Genomic DNA, 18,075 nt, shown 5'->3' on the forward strand with positions numbered 1-18,075 from the left:
TCATCCATCCATCCATCCATCCATCCATCCATCCCTCCATCCCCACGACCACCTCCCCCCTCTCTCCTGCCCAAGGAAAGCCTGGGGTGTTCCCTCAGCTGCCTGCACAAGGAGATGGGGGAAAAGTGATTAAAGCAATTCAATAACTCCACATACCCCACCCCAGAGACAGCTCTGTGACCCTCAATCTGCTCCACAGTTGTTATTGTTAATATTAATTATATTGATTATTAACTTCAGTATTTTATATTAATTAATATAAATGCTATGAATAAAAATTTTAATGCTATTAATACAAATGCTATTAATTGTAGAATCACAGAGTGGTCTGAGTGGGAGGGACCTCAATGCCCAGCCAGTGGCACCCCTGCCATGGGCAGGGACAGCTCCCACTGTCCCAGGTGCTCCAGCCTGGCCCTGCACACTTCCAGGGCTGGGTTTTATTGACACCATCAACCCAAACCATCGGAGGAGGAGCAGGGCGTGCGGGGATGAGGGGATGCTCACTGCACACACTCCCAGCCCCTTGGGGTGCCCCCCTGGGGCCAGCCAGCTCTCCCTGCCACATTCAGGGCAAGGATTCATCAATCGTGTTTAAAATCCCAATAGCAATATTGATTAACAGTAGTAATTAAAGCTTTGCAAATGATTTACCCTGAAAACGGGGGCAGCTGCCAGGCCCCTACCCAGAGCACTCCAGGGACCTGTGGCCCAAGGGGACATCTGGGCACAGGGGACCTTCCTGGGGTTTCCTGGCACAAGGGACAAACAGAGCGGAGCTGTGCAAGCAGTCGGAGCCCTGGGGTGCTGGGAGGGGGCCCTGGGGTGCACCCTGCAGCTGCAAACATCTGCATGGAGGGCAGGAGGGCTTCCCCAGCACCGTGAGCCCCAGCGGCCCCCAGCCCTCCCCAGGAGGGTCAGTGGCGCTGAGCTGCCCCTCCTGCCACCACGAGCCCGGGAGCCTCGGGGGAGAAATTCCTCCCTGAGAGAGGCTGAGGGCTGGCACAGGTGCCCAGAGCAGCTGGGGCTGCCCCTGCATGCCTGGCAGTGCCCAGGGCCAGGCTGGACACTGGGACACCCTGGGACAGTGGGAGGTGTCCCTGCCACGGCAGGGGTGGCACTGGGTGGGATTCCATGGAGTTCTGCCTTTCCTGGGCCCCTCTGCACAGCCCAGGTCCCCCTGAAGCTTCATCCCACCCTGCAGGTCCTGCCAGCTCCAGGAGAGGACACACGAGAGGAGAAACGCTCCAAAACCCATCCCTGGCCAGAGGGAATGTGGGAGCGTGGTGGGAACCAGGGGTATGGCTGGGCACCAGCAGCCTGGCACAGACAGGGACAAACAGGGACAGACAGGGACACAGACAGGGACAAACAGGGACAGACAGGGACACAGACAGGGCACAGACAGGGGCAGACAGGGACAGATCCCAGGGCACAGACAGGGACAGACAGGGACACAAATGGGGACAAACAGGGACAAAAAGGGAAACAAACAGGGCACAAATAGGGACAGATCCCAGGGCACAGACAGGGACAGATCCCAGGGCACAGACAGGGACAGACAGGGACACAAACGGGGACAAACAGGGACAAACAGGGACACAGACAGGGCACAGACAGGGGCAGACAGGGACAGATCCCAGGGCACAGACAGGGACAGACAGGGACACAAATGGGGACAAACAGGGACAAAAAGGGACACAAACAGGGCACAAATAGGGACAGATCCCAGGGCACAGACAGGGACAGATCCCAGGGCACAGACAGGACAAACCCCAGGGAACAGACAGGACAGATCCCAGGGCACAGACAGGACAGAGCCCAGGCACAGACAGGGACAGACAGGGACACAAATGGGGACAAACAGGGACAAAAAGGGACACAAACAGGGCACAAATAGGGACAGATCCCAGGGCACAGACAGGGACAGATCCCAGGGCACAGACAGGGCACAGACAGAAGTCTCTGCTTCCCCCAGCAATGTCCCAGGCTGTGGGACAGCCCTGCCTGGGCTGGCAGCAGCAGCTGGGGCTGCTGCAGTTATAAATGCCTTTGTGTGGGCAGGAGCGGGCGCTGGCCCCGTCCCCTGTCACCAGCGTGGCCAGCAGCTGCACCCAGCCCGGGGCTGCAGAGAGAGGCCGGGGCAGCACGTGGGGAGTGCTGGGGTCACCTGAGCCCAGGGTCACCCAGAGCTGGGGTCACCCAGCCCTGGGACAGGGGAGGCCCCGGGCTGTGGCTGCAGGCTGCTCCCCCTCCCAGGCACTCCCTGTCCCCAGCCACGGACACGGGCGCTCCATCACCCCACACCTGGCCCAGGCCCCTCTGCAAGGGACCCTCAGGTGTGACAGTCCCAGAATCAGGGGATTGTTGGGGTGGGAAAAGACGTCCAGGATCACCAAGTCCCAGCTGTGCCCAATCCCCACCTTGTCCCCAGAGCTCTGAGTGCCACCTCCTGGACACCTCCAGGGATGGGGACTCACCTGGGCAGCCCCTGCCAAGCACCTTTTCTATGAGGAAATTTCCCCAATATCCAACCAACGTCCAATGGCCCAGCCTGAGGCCGTTCCCTCTGCTCCTGTCCCTGTTCCCTGGGATAAGATCCCAAATCCCCCCGGCTGTGCCCTCCTGGCAGGAGCTGTGCAGAGCCACAGGGGCCCCTGAGCCTCCTTGGGATTCTGCAGCCCCTTCCCAGCTCCTCAGGGATTCTGCAGCCCCTTCCCAGCTCCTCAGGGATTCTGCAGCCCCTTCCCAGCTCTGTTCCTGCCCTGGCCCCATTCCCTTCTCCAGTCAGACCCCTCTGTGCTGCTCACACAAACCGGGCAGAGCCAGGTGGTCTCCCCAGAGCGGATGTGCCAGCAGTGCCACCCCAGGGACAGCTCACAGCGGTGTCACAGGACTCCTCAGCTGTGTCCCCTCCTGGGTCAGTCGCAGGGGCTCCTCCCTGGCCGGAGGAAGGTCAGGGCTGGCTGCTCAGCAGAGGAGTCAGGAGGGCTGGCAGGAGGCAGCCAGGACAGTTCATGGGATGCTCTGAACCCATCTCAGGTGGGGAGAGCACGGCCTGGGGGAACACCTTGCAATCTCTCCGGCTTTGGGAAGGAGCCTCTGGTGAAGCAACAGGGCAGCAGCACGTGGGCACGGGAATAAAATGAGAGTGGTCTGAAAAGCCCCTGCTCCCCAGGAAGGCAGGCAGGCTCTCCCCAGTGCCTCATCCCCCTGGAATCTGAGCTCCTTCCAGCAGCATTAATCAGCCTGGCTCCCATTTGTCACGCCGAGGTCGCTCACCCTCCCGCAGGGTCCCATTTGGCAGCAGAATTCACTTTATCTGCTGATGTAGGGAGAAAAATATTACTAAAAGCTTGACTTGCAAACCTTGCTCGTGTGAGAGTCGGGCCTTTCCCATTTCCAGCCAGATTCCTGCCCCAGGCTGAATTCCTGCCCCGGCCCAGCCCTGACTCCAGCTGGCCCCAGGAGCAGCCAGGGGCTCACAGAGGCAGCACAAAGGAAACAATATTTTAAAATCTGCTCCACTGGATTCAAGTGGGATCTGCACTAAGGAACAGCCACTCAGGAAGTCATGTCTTCCTCAGGGAATTGTTTCAGGAAAAGTGAATTATAGCCCAGGATGCACTCATGGAAAAAATGAGATGGACTTTGGGGAGGGCTGATATAAAGCCCATAATAATCCATAACCCATCTAATTTCAGGTGCCGGTGCAGGGGTGGGCCTGCATGGTCTTTAAGGTCCCTGGCAATCCCAACCATCCTGGAATTGTGGAAGAGGTTTCCTCACCTGCTTTGGCACAAATCCTTCATCTTCTCCTCTCCAAAGCCTTCCCGTGGGGCTCTCGGTGACAAAACAAATGGGCCAGGAGAAACCCTGGGAGGAGCCCCCAGCAGGCAGCCAGGCTGGACAGGGACAGCAACAGGGACTGCAGAGCTGGCAACTTCCCTTGCCAAGGAAATGGGGCACTCGAGCTGTGTTTCACACCAGCACTGCAAGGCATTTCCATGGAAACCCTTCCAGGTCCCAGCAACGCCAGAACGTGTCCCACACACCCAGCCAAGCCCTCAGCCCCTGATGGGACAGGGGTCTCCATGGGAGGGGTTCCAGAAACACCCAAACCTGCTGGAGAGGGGCTCCAAAAACACCCAGACCTGCTGGAAAGGGGTTCCAGAAATACCCAAACCTGCTGGAGAGGGGTTCTCCATAGCAGGGGTTCCAGAAACACCCAAACCAGCTGGACAGGGGTTCTCCATGGGAGAGATCCCAAAAACACCCAAACCTGCTAGAGATGGGTTCTCCATAGGGGGAATTCCCAAAACACCCAAACCTGCTGGAGAGGGGTTCTCCATGGGAGAGATTCCAAAAACACCCAAACCTGCTGGACAGGGGTTCTCAATGGGAGAGATTCCAAAAACACCCAAACCTGCTGGACAGGGGTTCTCAATGGGAGAGATTCCAAAAACACCCAAACCTGCTGGAGAGGGGTTCCAGAAACACCCAAAGCAGCTGGAGATGGGTTCTCCATGGGAAGGACCCCAAGAGCCCCCACAGGGCTGCCCCCACGGAGGAGGGTCAGGACTGATTCCCTGCGGATGGAATTTACAGCACAAAGGAAGGACGAGTGGAAATGGCCACAAAGGAAGACACGGAAGGTGCTTCTGAAGGGAGAAAAGCCTCTCATTTTGAAATAAAGCACATTTCAAAGCAAAAAGTGGATTTTTGCACCTCTTTTCCATTTCCTCCTTCTCCATCTGATCCAGGAGGTTTCCCAGCTGCAGGTCAGGCTGTGGACACACATCTGTCCTACACAGCAATCCCTGGGGGTGCTGCTGATCAAAGGGCAATTCTGAATAACTGAAACACAAATTGCTCCAAGAGTGTTGACAAAAAGCAGTCCTGCCCCAGTTCCCCTCCCAGAGCTCTGCAGGATTCACCCCAGAAGTCTGTGTGCAGTGCATTTGGAGGGGATGACTCCACTCTGGAACCAGCACAAGACAAGCACAGTTTCCTGAGCGTTTGGAGAGCAGTTTGGTGTGCTGGAAGCAGTGGCTGCAAATGTCAACAGCTCCTTGCCAGAGCTGCAAACACGGAAAGGGAGCTCTGCATGCACAGGAGCTGCACCCACCTGAGGGCAGGGACAGCCCTGGAACAGCCCAGGAGCATCCCCAGGGACACATCAGGGCAGGAGGGATGGGAACACCCCCACCAGCAGCTCGGGGGGAAATTCCATCCCCCACAGGTCTGGAGTCCCCATCCCTGGAGGGACTGCACAGCCCTGTGGATGTGGCACCTGGGGACACGGCTCGGGGGGCCCTGGCAGTGCTGGGGGAACACTGGGCTGGATCTCAGAGGGATTCTGGAGCACAAGGCCTCCAGCTCCCTTCACCTCCTCACTGAAAGCTGAAAGGCACAAATAAGGAGCTGAGTGGCCTTGAATGAGCTCCAAGGGAGGCAGGAGCTCGCTGGGGCTCCAGCAGCCCCCAGTCTCCTCTCGCAGGGAACAAATCTGTGCTGTGTGTCTCAGAACCCAACTGATCTCACAACACTCAGCACCTTCTGCTTCACACAGAGCTCATTTCCAGCCCCAGAACAGAATTCCAGAGGCAAGGCAGCAATTCCATCCCTCCTGATGCCAAGGCAGTGGAAGGAGCAAACTGCAGCTCCAGGCCAGGTGGGACAGGGCAGGGGGTGGCACTGGATCCCTCCATCCCAAAGCAGGCTGATGCTGTGATAAACAGGTAAAACTGGGTCCTGGGAGGTGGGAAGGCCTGAGAAGAGGAGCCACAGTGTGAGCTGATTTATCCCAGCCATGGGATGGTGTTATCTGTAATCTGCACTTCCACTTCTGAGACCAGACCAGATCAGGGAATCCTGGAATGGTTTGGGTGGGGAGGGACCCCAAACCCACCCAGTGCCACCCTGCCATGGCAGGGACACCTCCCACTGTCCCAGGTGGATCCAGCCTGGCCTTGGGCACTGCCAGGGATCCAGGGGCAGCCCCAGCAAATCTGGGAATTCCAGCCCAGCCAGGAATTCCTTGCCAAGATGCCAGCCCAATCTCCCCTTTCCCAGTGGGAGCCATTCCCTGGCTCCTGTCCCTGCAGGCCTTGTCCCCAGTCCCTCTCCAGCTCTCCTGCAGCCCCTCCAGGCCCTGCAGGGTCTCTCCAGAGCCTTCCACCTCCAGGGGTGCCCAGCCCTCCCAGCAGTGGGTGTTCCCTCCCAGCTGTTTTGGGCTGAATTGCCACAAACATCTGAGGCAGAGAGAGCATAGGAAGCCACAGCTCACACCCACTCTGTTTTCCTCAGATGTCTTTTCCTGTTTATCCATCCTATGAACTGAGACTTGAGCATTTCATAAACCTCCTCTCTGCCCTGCATCCTTTCAGTGATGCAGGCCCAGGGCACAGCCAGGGACAAAGCATCAAATAAAAAAGGGATTCTCCCACGAATGCCCTAAAAGCTCCCACCAGCACCACCAGAAGTGTCTCTGCTCAGCCCCTCCTGGGCCCTACACAAACACAGCTGCAGCAGTTATTACAACTCAGCTGTTTTATTGAAGTACAAAACATAACAAGTGAATTTTCTACATTAAGATGTGAATTTTAAAAAGTTTAAAAATCCTTGTTAAAACCTATTGAAAATAAATATATAAAACTGCTATTCCAATCAGGGAGTTATAAATATGTTATCAACCAAGTTTTTCCACACTGTGTTTCCTCTGGAAGTGCCTACCACCACTACAAAACCCCAGCTATTTATTTAAACCCCTGACACTCCCCCCAATCCCTGATTCTCACGTAGGGCAGGACCGGTGAGCACAGAAGGGAGCCAAGAGCACAAAGTGGGGCTGCAGAAGCATTTAGTGCCTTCTCCCTGTGCCAGGGCTGTGTGTGCTCAGCCCAGGCTGGCTGAGGTCAGCTCCAGGACACCTTCTTCCCCAGGACACGGCTGGTGATCTTCTGAGGGAAAAACAGAGGGACAGGGGTGAGTTCAGCGCTCTGAACACTGCAAATGCCGAGCACAGTTCTCTGCGCTCCGAGGGAAAAACAGAGGGACACGGGTGAGTTCAGTGTTCTGAACACTGCAAATGCCGAGCACAGTTCTCTGCACAGACGGCTATGGAATCCCACAGGGGGAATGCCCATGAGCTGCTGCTCCTTCCAGGAGCTCTCTCCCATTCACGGGGATCACAGACTCGCTCCCCCTCGTGGAAGAGCCTCAGCATTGGAACAAACCTGCATCTGATGAGCTCAGAAAATTCACTTCTGCTTCAGTGGGGCTGAAAGTTCTGACTGCTGCTGCCATCAGATCAGTCTGTCCCCACTAGAGAGTGCGAAATTCCAGGGCACTCCCTGTCCCCTGATCTGACTGGGAGGATTTTCTGCTCTATTTGAAATTGAAAGCACAGAAGCAAAGGGCTGCTGGGACAGAGCATCAGCCCCGATCCACGTGCACCCTGTGATAAAAATAACTTTGCTATCCTAACAAAGAGAAGTATTGAACAATTTCACAGGTTAAGAATGCCCGTGCAGGCTCCAGTTCTGGGTGGGCCCAGTGTGTTTCCCCCTCACTCACTGCCAAGAAAACTTCTCATTATTCTCTTTTCCCCTCAGTGAGCTGCCCCTAACTGCCACAGAAATGCCTTGGGACCAGATCTCATTTTTGGAGCCATTCCACAAGATCCGTGGTTGGTTTTTCAGGCACAATGAGCCTCACTCAGAGGCTGGTGCTCTCAGCCCATCCTCACCAACCCATTCCCTGATTTACAGCAGCTCTTGCACCAGCAGGGAGAACTAAAGCACTGCAGTTATTTACTGCCATGAATCATCACCTCCCTTCCAATCAAACCCGTGTTTATGTGCAAAAGTTCTGATCCTATTTCCTCCCTGCTTCCAGCCCACTCTGCCACTCCAAGTCAGTGACTGCCAGAACTCATGAATTCCTCAAACTTTACTGTACCAGCATCTGGAATTCTCAGACCAGAGAAAAAAAATGTCCTGAAAATACCCTGCCCAAGTATAGCAACAAATTAAAGTCTTTCCAGTGGTAAATTCCCCAAATTAGAGTAGGAAGATGTTTTACAGAACACATTACAAGTGCTGACTTCCAAAATCCAATGACTGCTGTTCCCAACAAACAGCCAAGCCTGTTACTCCAGCTCTGGAATACTCCAGGAGTTTAACACTAAAACTGGAGTGCAAGTTTAAGAGCCAGAGTTTAAAGAAAGGGCCAGTTTCAGTTTCAGTGCCTGTCCATGCTCAGGGACTGGTTTATCCCACAGCTTCCCAGCCAGGGGTCCCGGCTGAGCAGGGCCAGGGCTGGGCAAACAGAAACTGCTGGAACCCTCACAGGTAACCCTCCACCAGGACTGCAACTCCAGCCTGGATAAACTAAAGGTGACTCCAGGCTTTGCTAGGCTTGGCTGGGAATTCCCTGAGCCAAACCCACCCACAGCCAGGGCACAGGAGAGCAAACCCAGCAGCCTCAAGGACTCTTGTCCTTCCTGGGATGTGCTCCAAGACCCCTCTGTTCCACCCCAGGCCCTGCACAAGCCCTTGTTTGTATCATTTCACCACCTTCTGAGCCATTTTTCCATGGAATGGCAGGATTTTGGGAAAGGAAAGGAGTAGCAGAGCTTGGCTGATGAATGGAACACACCTGGGCAGCCCCAGCAGCTGGACTGCAGTGCCCTGGGTTGTGAGGTGTGCCTGGGGGTGTGCATCCCACCTGTCAGAGCTGGGGCACGTGGGCGGGTTTAGGGCCAGCCCCTCCATGGATGTGCACATGGAAGAACCACTTACACCCTGACAAAATGGCTCCAAAATCTGATTTTTGCTTCTGGCCTGTTCTGCCTCTTCCTTGCCATGGCACAGGAAGGTGTGGGGTGGAAAGGGGAGCCCAGATTTGTTTCCAGCCCCTTGCAGGCCTTTCCCTGAAGGGATCCAGGCACAGCCTGTCCCTAAAGCACGGCCAGGAGGGACAGCCACAGCTGCAGTCTGTCCTCTGGGCAAAGCCCAGCTCTTCCCTCCTGTCCTGGGCTGCAAGATCAGTGTGTATTCTATTGCCACCTGTCAGAGCTGGGGCAGGGATCTGCTGTTCATGGGGCAGTTTTTGTTATCTCTTCCACAGCCAATCCTCCCTGCAGGAGATCTCTGCTGTCCATGGGCCATTAATCATTAATTATCTGCTGTCCATGGCCACTGAGTGTCCCTGCAGGGCTGATCCAATTCCAGCATCCCATGGGGAGATGCTGCGCCCAGGGGAGGAGCCAAGCATTCCTACCTGGATCCAATCTGAGCCTGGAGCAGCACAGCAGCCTTTGCCCCCTGCATTGCCAGAGGAGCAGCTTTCTGCTGCCCTGCATTGCCAGAGGGAGCCCAGGCCCATCTGCAGCAGCCCTGGAGCTGCAGAGGAAAACTCCCCCCTTGTGCAGGATCCCTGCTCCAGCAGCAGCACAGCTGGCACTGCAGGAGGGCTGAGCCCCCATGGGATGGGGCTGTGCCACCCCTGACACACAGGGGGGCAAGGCATGGTCTGGCTCTGGCAGGGTTGTTTTGTACTACTGCATTTGTATTTTTAATATTCCTAGTAAAGAACTGTTATTCCTGCTCCCATATCTTTGCCTGAGAGCCCCTTAATTTCAAAATTACAATAATTCAGAGGAAGGGGGTTTTGCATTTTCCATTTCAGGGGAGGCTCCTGCCTTCCTCAGCACACACCTGGCTTTTCAAACAGACAGCCCTCAGCAGATCCCTGTGTCTGGCACCCCCTGAGGAACTTGGTGCTCCAGAGGGGAGGGGTGTCACATATAGGTAAAACCTTATCAAAAACCCTTATAAAAGCAGGCCTGGTAACTGTGAGATAGGAATTGTAATAGTGACAATCAGTTAACAAAATAATCTATTCTTGTGAGAAGACAGTTCACACTTGTGAGGAGGCAAGTTCCACCCCTGTGAACCGTTCCCTCCCCAGGAGACAAGAATGTGAACACAGCTGGAAAGAGAAAGGTTGGATGGACACCTACACCAGCCATTGCCAGCCAGTGAGCTGAGTTTCACTGAACTGCTGACCCGTTAGATTCCCGCATGGTGCCCTCTGATAACCATATAAATATGAATATAATTCTATGATAGAATACATAATATGTATTATATTATTATATAAAATAATGTATCATTATATATGAAATATATATAATAGAAATATAACACATACTTTAAATATTATATTTATATTATATATATTTATAATCTATATTTACTATATAAAATATATATGTTATATAAATATATAAAATGTATATATTTTATTATATAAAATATATCTAGTATATATATGTAATATATATTTTATTATATATATGAATATAATAAAATATGAGCCATGTGAAGAGAGGTTTGGCTATTCTGCATGAAGAACAGGTGTCTTTGTCCATCCCCACTGAGCCCAGGGGGTGCTGCACTCACAGTTTTGTAGAGCTGAGCCCGCAGGCGGTAGGAGCTGTACTCCTGCCTCCTCTGCTCCTCCTCCCTCTTCCTCCTCACCTCGGGGAGCTGCTCGTACATCCTAACGGGACAGCAAAGGCAAAACCACAGATTTGAACCTGCCTGACACTAAAAGCCACAGCTGCTGCACACGTACACAAGGTGAAATATAAAAGAAAAGCCCCTAGTAGCCAGCTTGTAAGTTCTTATGTGAAAAAAATGTATAATGAGAATCAAGTTTGCATAACAACTTATTCTTGTAAAGAAAAAAGTAGTAACAAAAGATCTGTCCTATGAGAATCTACAAAGAAAAAACACCTGAAGAATAAAAGCATTAACACATACACACACACAAGCACCTTCTGACCAATAGGCTGAGTGTTAAGAAGGTTACTAACCAATTAAGAGTCTAACACAATGTTTTTTAAAACTGTGTAAATATGAGCTTTATTTATGTATATTTATTTCTATATTTATACTATTTATCATTTTTATATTTTTATATTTGCTTATTTATTTTTTTATTGTAATATGAGCTTTATTCTGCCTGCATGAAGAAACTGAGTCCTGTCTGCTTTATTGCCACACACATCCTCTGCTTTCTCCCCACATCCCTAAGGGCTGCTGGCCAAGCACATCTCTGACAAATGTGTTTGCAGTTTGCTGCTGTCCCACTGTGCAGTCCCCAGCAGCACTGAGCCTGGCAATTCCTGCCCCTGGGATGGCTCTGCTACCCCTGAGATAGCTCTGCTACCCCTGGGATAGCTCTGCTACCCCTGGGATAGCTCTGCTACCCCTGGGATAGCTCTGCTACCCCTGGGATAGCTCTGCTACCCCTGGGATAGCTCTGCTACCCCTGGGATAGCTCTGCTACCCCTGGGATAGCTCTGCTACCCCTGGGATAGCTCTGCTACCCCTGGGATAGCTCTGCTACCCCTGGGATAGCTCTGCTACCCCTGGGATAGCTCTGCTACCCCTGGGATAGCTCTGCTACCCCTGGGATAGCTCTGCTACCCCTGGGATAGCTCTGCTACCCCTGGGATAGCTCTGCTACCCCTGGGATAGCTCTGCTACCCCTGGGATAGCTCTGCTACCCCTGGGATAGCTCTGCTACCCCTGGGATAGCTCTGCTACCCCTGGGATAGCTCTGCTACCCCTGGGATAGCTCTGCTACCCCTGGGATAGCTCTGCTACCCCTGGGATAGCTCTGCTACCCCTGGGATAGCTCTGCTACCCCTGGGATAGCTCTGCTACCCCTGGGATAGCTCTGCTACCCCTGGGATAGCTCTGCTACCCCTGGGATAGCTCTGCTACCCCTGGGATAGCTCTGCTACCCCTGGGATAGCTCTGCTACCCCTGGAACTGCCCCTCTCCTGCCCCGGGACCCCTCTCCTGCCCCTGGGATGCCCCTCTCCCGCCCCAGCTCCTCCCCTGAGCAGCACCTGTAGCTCTGCCCTGCCCTGGTGCCCCAGCTGGAGCTCAGTGTCCCCCCCACGTCCCTCCAGCCATGGCAGGAGTTCAGCACAGCAGTCACCTCACTGAAGCTTTCCAGGCATTTCCAGAATTCCAGTGCTTTCAGTAGTGTTGCCCTGCTTTGTCTTCTCCTGTGCTGATGCTTCCCCAAGTTTTCCTTCAATCCTGGAATGGTTTGGGTTGGAAGGAACCTCCAAGCCCACCCAGTGCCACCCCTGCCATGGGCAGGGACACCTTCCCCAGACACCCTAAGAATACTCCTAAATGCTAAAAATCATTAAAATGGATCATGAAAAATCACTGAAGTCATTACAAATGACCAAGGGGTTTATTTCATACATTGTGTATTGCAGCAGGGGTTTGGTGGAATCACAGGGAAACCGAGGCTGGCAGAAACCTCTGGAGGCCACCAAGCTCCTGCTCAAAGCAGGGTTAATTCCAAGGCTGGACCAGGCTGCTCAGGCCTCATCCCACCAACCTGGGACTATTTCAGGCTCTGCCTCCTCTGCTGGTCCTGGCCCAGCACCTCTCATCCCATTCACAGCAAAACTGAGCAGCAGTGAACTCCCATTTTTCACCATCCCTTCCCACGGCCCCTCTGCAGCACAGCTGTTCAAGGGTAAGTCCATGGAGTGTGCTGGGCACTGCAGAGATGAATTACTGCAGTCAGAAATAACACAAACCCTACCCTGAGGTGCTTTCTCCAAGGGTGAAAGTCTCTGCGTTCCCTTGGGGTGATTATTTCTATGGAAAGCCTCTTCCTTTGGGGCAATGCTGCCTCGCTGCTGGCCCAATTACCCACTTTGGTAATTTGTGAGCTTCCTCAGATGCTCCAGTGTCCCCCAGCCCATTCCCTCTCCAAGTGGGACCCAGTCTGCTGTGGATGGCTGACACTGCAGCAGAATCCTAGGTCTAGCTACAGAAATTATTTTCCAAAATGATTTTGTTTCTTGCAACTTCCAAGTAGGACATTTCTCCCTCTGATAAGGCACCTGCGTTTTTCACTGAAAAAGCTGAATTATTTGCACACTCAGTTCTTTGACTGCAGACAGGATTCAGAGCTCTTCCCTACCCAGGGCACTGATCCACCTGAAGTCAAATTCCCTGAACTTTACCTTTTGGATCTTTGAACCATTTCATGCTTGGGAATTGCTCTTCTTTTTTCTCTCATCAGGAAACCTGAACAGAAAATTTTGAGAGAAGGGAACGATGAATGAGTTTGTTACAGCAACAATCTGAGTCCTTTGTCAGTTTTATAGAAGTTCTTACAAAAAACTCTTTACAAGATCTTACAGACAAGAGGCTAAAATAACTGTAATGGCTTTAGGAGAAATACAAAGTAAATAAATACACCCTGAAGCATAACGTGGGGTTCATGAAACCAAAGAATTCAAAGCAGAGCCCTGACGTACCTCGGTTGGACACCAGGTGATTTGCAGTCCTGCAGTCTTTTCTCCTCCTTGCAGGCTGCAACAGCTGCTGGGCTGGCAGCAGGGTTTCCCCCTGGGCTGTCAGCAGCTGCTCCCTCAGGCACCTGTGCAGCCTCCTCTCCTCGCGCAGCAGCCGCAGGTGCCGCAGGCGCTGCCCCGAGCGCGAGATGAAGTCGGGGCGGTGCAGGGCCAGCGCCTCCTGAGGGGACACAACCACACCCTGCTGGCCACACTGGGGCTGGCAGCTGCGGGGGAGACCCAGAACACCCACCAGCAACCCCAGAGCATGGAAAAAATCCCCTCACAATATTGGGTGTAATATAAAACTCCTGTGCTTCAGGCTGGGTAGGTGCTCGGAGGCCAGCAGCCTCTGAGCCTCTGCTTTAACAACGTGGAAATAAACTGGCCAGAAAGGAAAAAAAACCCCAAAATAATAAGAAAAAATAATAAAAACTCATTTTGATCTCACACTATGTACGCCTCAGTACTGTTTCTGTGTGGAAACAAGTGTGGTGGGGCGTTCTGTCAGCTACATCCCCCTGGCTCCTGAAGCCAAGGGGTTTAACCCCTGTAACACCAGACCAAGTCAAATAGTGGGGAAATAAGCTGGGGCAGGATCCTGGGGAAAGCCAGAGCAGTCCAGGATGTGTCCCAGCAGGGCCTGGGTCAGGGTGCCTCACCTGCAGCGTGAGCTTGCCCAGGGGCTGCCCCAGCGCCCTGCCAGCCCCCGGGGCTGTCACTGCCCCCTGGCCCCGCCTGGGCTGCTCCTCCCAGTTCTTCTCCCTCAGGGGCTCTCTCCAGGGCTTTGTGCTGCTCCAGGGCTCAAACCAGGCCGGCCCGGGGCCAGGGCAGGCACTGCGCTGGTTTTCTTTCCTTGATTCACATTCCAAGTCCTCTGCTGGGATGAGCCACGGCGTCCCTGTTAAAAGAGCACGGGAGAGAAAGAAGAATTGAGGCAATTCCTGTGCCTGTTGTCCATCCAATCCATGGTCCTTTATTCCTGCAGGAATGAGGGGACACAGCCAGGAGAGGTGATGCCAGCTGACCCAAGGGGCATCCCAGATCACAGTCAGGAGACAAGAGCTGAGTGAAGAGGAAGGGGAACACTTGGAACGATGGTGCTTTGACCTCCCAGCTCACAGCAGGCACAATGGAGCTCTCCTGGGGAGGGGAAAGTGGGCAGGGGCCCTCCAGGGTCCCTCCAGTGCCTACAGGGGGTTCCAAGGAGGCTGCAGAGGGACCTGGGACAAGGAGAAAGAGTCTGAAGCTGAAGGAGGGCAGGTTTACACCAGATATGGGGAATTAGGAATTGTTCCCTGGCAGGGTGGGCAGGGGCTGGGCTGGAATTCCCAGAGCAGCTGGGGCTGCCCCTGGATCCCTGGCAGTGCCCAGGCCAGGCTGGACACTGGGAGCACCTGGGACAGTGGGAGGTGTCCCTGCCATGGCAGGGGTGGCACTGGGGGGGATTTAAGGTCCCTCCCAACCCCACCCACTCCAGCATTCTGCAAGTGGAGAATGAATTCCCTGTCTGTGTGTGCTCATGTGGCTTTTCCTTTCCCTGCTATCCTGTCTCTATCCCAATCCAGTGGTTTCCCCACTCTCAGCCTCCCATCCTGTCCCACACCCCTCAGGAGGGAAGGACCAGGGGTTCAGGTGCACCTGGGGTTAAACCAGGTGCAGGTTTGCAGCTAAACCCAGCCAGTGCCAGCACTGCAGCAACTCCCCACTGCAGCTGAATTCCAGGGGAATTTCTGTAGGAAACACCTTGGGCAGGTTCAAGAGAATTCCTTGCCCAGCAAGTCTTTACCAAACACCACTTTTGAAAGGCCCAGGTTTCATTTTCCACGTTTCCCTCCATGGAAAGAGCAGTCATTTACCAGCAATCACACACTTCTAAGGAGCCTTTCTGCTGGCCTAAGCCCTGTGGCTCTTCATCCATGTTTTGGAAGATCAAATGCTTTCCATCTCCCAAATGCTCAACGTGTCTCCAGGAATTCAGTTACTCACAGTTTACACACACAGTGATGTGAATACATCAGCTGGGATTCTGAGCAGATATTCTGAATTTTCTAAATTAAACCCTTATGAGAGAGAATGATCAGTCCCCACAACAACAACAGTGATGAGTAAGGGAAATATTTTTAAACATTTAATTGTGATGTTGTGAAGAATTTAAGAGACAAAAAAAATAAATGAAAACGTCAGGAGACTCCACCAGCAGCCTAAAAATGCAACTCTCAAAACCAGTCGAGTTCTTCCCAGTTTTCACCCAAGTGCTCTGGAAAAATCTCCTGGGAAGCCTCAGGGCAGGAGACATTAAGGACAAGTTGGTGACCGGCACTGAGAGTTTAACAGCACCTTTTGTGTCTCAGAAGTTCATGTTAAGCACCTACAGGATTGCCACCTCTCCACCTTGTTTATTCCTCCCTAATGAGTGCATTTCCTGCTGTAACAGCTGGTTCATGGCTGAAAATGCCAGCAGAAGCCAGCACTGCAATCCCCCGGCAGGGTTGGGCTGAACTCCCATGAAATCCCAGTAGGAGGAGGCTGTGGCAGGGTCAGCTCTGTGGAGACCCATGAGCCCACCAGGGAGCGGGCAGTGGCAATGCCCTGGAGAGATGCACCCCAGGCTCTGGGCACTCCTCACAGCTCAGGGAGAGCAAGGAGGCTTCCCCCACGGTGCTCTGCAGCTCTGCGTCAGTTTATCCGGTTCTGATCTGCCCACTGGCCTGCTGGCCTTCCCTACCCCTTTTTCCCTATATGTTCATGTTCTAGAGAGTTCTCCCTTCCCTGTGTTCCCATTGGTTTGTGTAACCCTGCCCATCCACCCTGGCATTCCCTATTGGTCCCTTCCCTGGATTTATACCCTGGACCCTCCTTAGTTTGTGTCTTTGGCCCCTGAACCCCTTCTGTGTTAGACCTCAATAAACTCTTGTTGAAACTCCACACCTGGACCCTCCTGTGTCTTCACTGTTAAGCTGCTTCATGTGTGTGTCTGTCTGTCTGTCTGTCTGTCTGCCTGTGTGTGCTGTGCTCTCATGGCTCCCACCCCTTGGCACAAGACTCTCAGGGAAGGTTGCCCCCACCACCACTACGGACCACAACACCCTCCCAGCTTCATCCTTCATCAGAACAACACAAAGAAGAATTAAAAACACAGTCCTGCAGCTCGTGCCTGCTGGCATGAATGCTACTAGATCCCTTCAAGGCTTCACAAGTGCTCTTTCTTAATGTGTTGATGATTTTAATGATTTTAGTAGCCAAGAATTTCTTACCAATCTCTAATCTAAACCTACTTTCTTTCAGTTTAAAGCCAACTGAGCTTTTGTCCTGATAGAGCCATGGTGCTCTGAGCACTCCTGCCAGTCCACATCAGATTGCCTCCCCCACGGGCCAGCTGACCCTGCCCACCCCATGTACTCACCCCCCTACAGGCTGCTGCCCTTTGCCCACCCCTGTGCCCTCAGGTCACTGACCCCATACCCGAACCTGTGCACACCCCATGGTTTTGTCTTTGTTCCTGATCCCTTGGCATGCTTTGAAATAAGCCTTCTCTGGAATACACCATGCAAAGACCCTTCCTGTGCTTCCTCTGCCCAGCTATCTGTGGTGGGTGTGTGCATGGACCTGAAATGGCTGTTCTGGTGGCCTTACTCTGAGCTGCTATTGGAGACACCTCGAGAAAGGCTGCAGCATTTCTACCAGCCTGCAACACTGTCAGTCCCTTCCCTGAGTACCACCCCTGAGCCCTCAGACCACTGGATCCCTGATTCCCTCCTCCTGTATTTACACCCTCCTTTGTGTTTGTCTCTGGCCCCTGGAGCCCTTCAGCGTTGTCTGAAATAAAGGATGTTGGAGCTCCATGCCTGGACCCTCCCGCGCTCTGTGTGTGTTGAGACATGAGGTTAGGAATTAACTGAGGTCAGAAGCCCATTTCAGATTTAGGTGAAGTGTGCTGCTTTGAATTTTTTAGTCTGTACAGTCTGTCCATTTGCTGTGCTCGTAAAAATCCTGTGCTTGCAACAGCCTGCAGCTCACAAAGCTGCCTCAAACAAGGTGAAGAGAGTGTGAACTTCCAAGCTAGAAGAAAATATGAGGGGCCTCAGACCTTAAAACAAGAAGCAAACCAAAACTAAAGCTACAGGAGATGGATGGACAACCAGAGAGCTCTCTGCACAAGAACTGATCAGAACTAATTGAAATAAATAAATATGCATAAACCTATTGCAAAGCTTAATGCATGTGCAACAGGTTAAGGGACAAAAGGAAGTTTAGCCTCTCAAGAGCACACATACCTTTAGAAATTATCCCCCTTGTACCCAGTGCTGTAATAAACACAGCACTTTTCAACTGTAATTACTTGAAGCGTTGTCTGTCCATAGATCAGTGTGTGTGCTGTGCTCTCGTGGCTCCTGCCCCCTGGCACAGGATGCTCTTGGGACAGGGTGTGTGCACCACCACCAAGGACTGGGACACAGCCCTGGCTGTCCCTGGCCCTGCCCCGGCTGCCCCCAGCCCTGTCCCAGGTGTCCCCAGCCCTGCCCCGGGTGTCCCCAGCCCTGAAGTGCAGCCTGCCCCTCCTGGTCCGTGTGTCTGTCAGGAGCCTGCCCGGCGGTGCCCGGGGCTGCTGCCAGGCTGTGCCCTGGCCCTGCCCCGGGGGCTCCCACAGCTGCTGGCCGGGCCCC

The 18,075-nt window shown here is 53.4% G+C and overlaps 2 protein-coding genes across 2 annotated transcripts in view; both read right to left on the bottom strand.

Annotated features, from left to right (window-relative positions):
- ADAM33 (ADAM metallopeptidase domain 33) overlaps positions 1 to 4,304 on the bottom strand; it is a 42,336-nt gene extending 38,032 nt beyond the window's left edge. Inside the window, 1 exon segment of the mRNA XM_014310681.2 lies at positions 4,283 to 4,304. Within this exon segment, the coding sequence (XP_014166156.2) occupies positions 4,283 to 4,304 (22 nt within the window).
- Positions 4,305 to 6,537: 2,233 nt separating this feature from the next.
- Positions 6,538 to 18,075, bottom strand: part of ALMS1 (ALMS1 centrosome and basal body associated protein) — a 24,181-nt gene continuing 12,643 nt past the window's right edge. The window contains exons 8-14 of the mRNA XM_031064200.1: positions 17,952 to 18,067; positions 17,714 to 17,718; positions 14,071 to 14,311; positions 13,373 to 13,589; positions 13,076 to 13,139; positions 10,470 to 10,569; positions 6,538 to 6,962 (exon numbers count right to left, since the gene is read on the bottom strand). Of these exons, the coding sequence (XP_030920060.1) occupies positions 6,918 to 6,962; positions 10,470 to 10,569; positions 13,076 to 13,139; positions 13,373 to 13,589; positions 14,071 to 14,311; positions 17,714 to 17,718; positions 17,952 to 18,067 (788 nt within the window). The 3' untranslated portion in view covers positions 6,538 to 6,917. The remainder of the gene's footprint in view (positions 6,963 to 10,469; positions 10,570 to 13,075; positions 13,140 to 13,372; positions 13,590 to 14,070; positions 14,312 to 17,713; positions 17,719 to 17,951; positions 18,068 to 18,075) is intronic.

Source organism: Geospiza fortis, unplaced genomic scaffold (genome assembly GCF_000277835.1).
Source record: "Geospiza fortis unplaced genomic scaffold, GeoFor_1.0 scaffold236, whole genome shotgun sequence".
Taxonomy (NCBI): Eukaryota; Metazoa; Chordata; class Aves; order Passeriformes; family Thraupidae; genus Geospiza; species Geospiza fortis.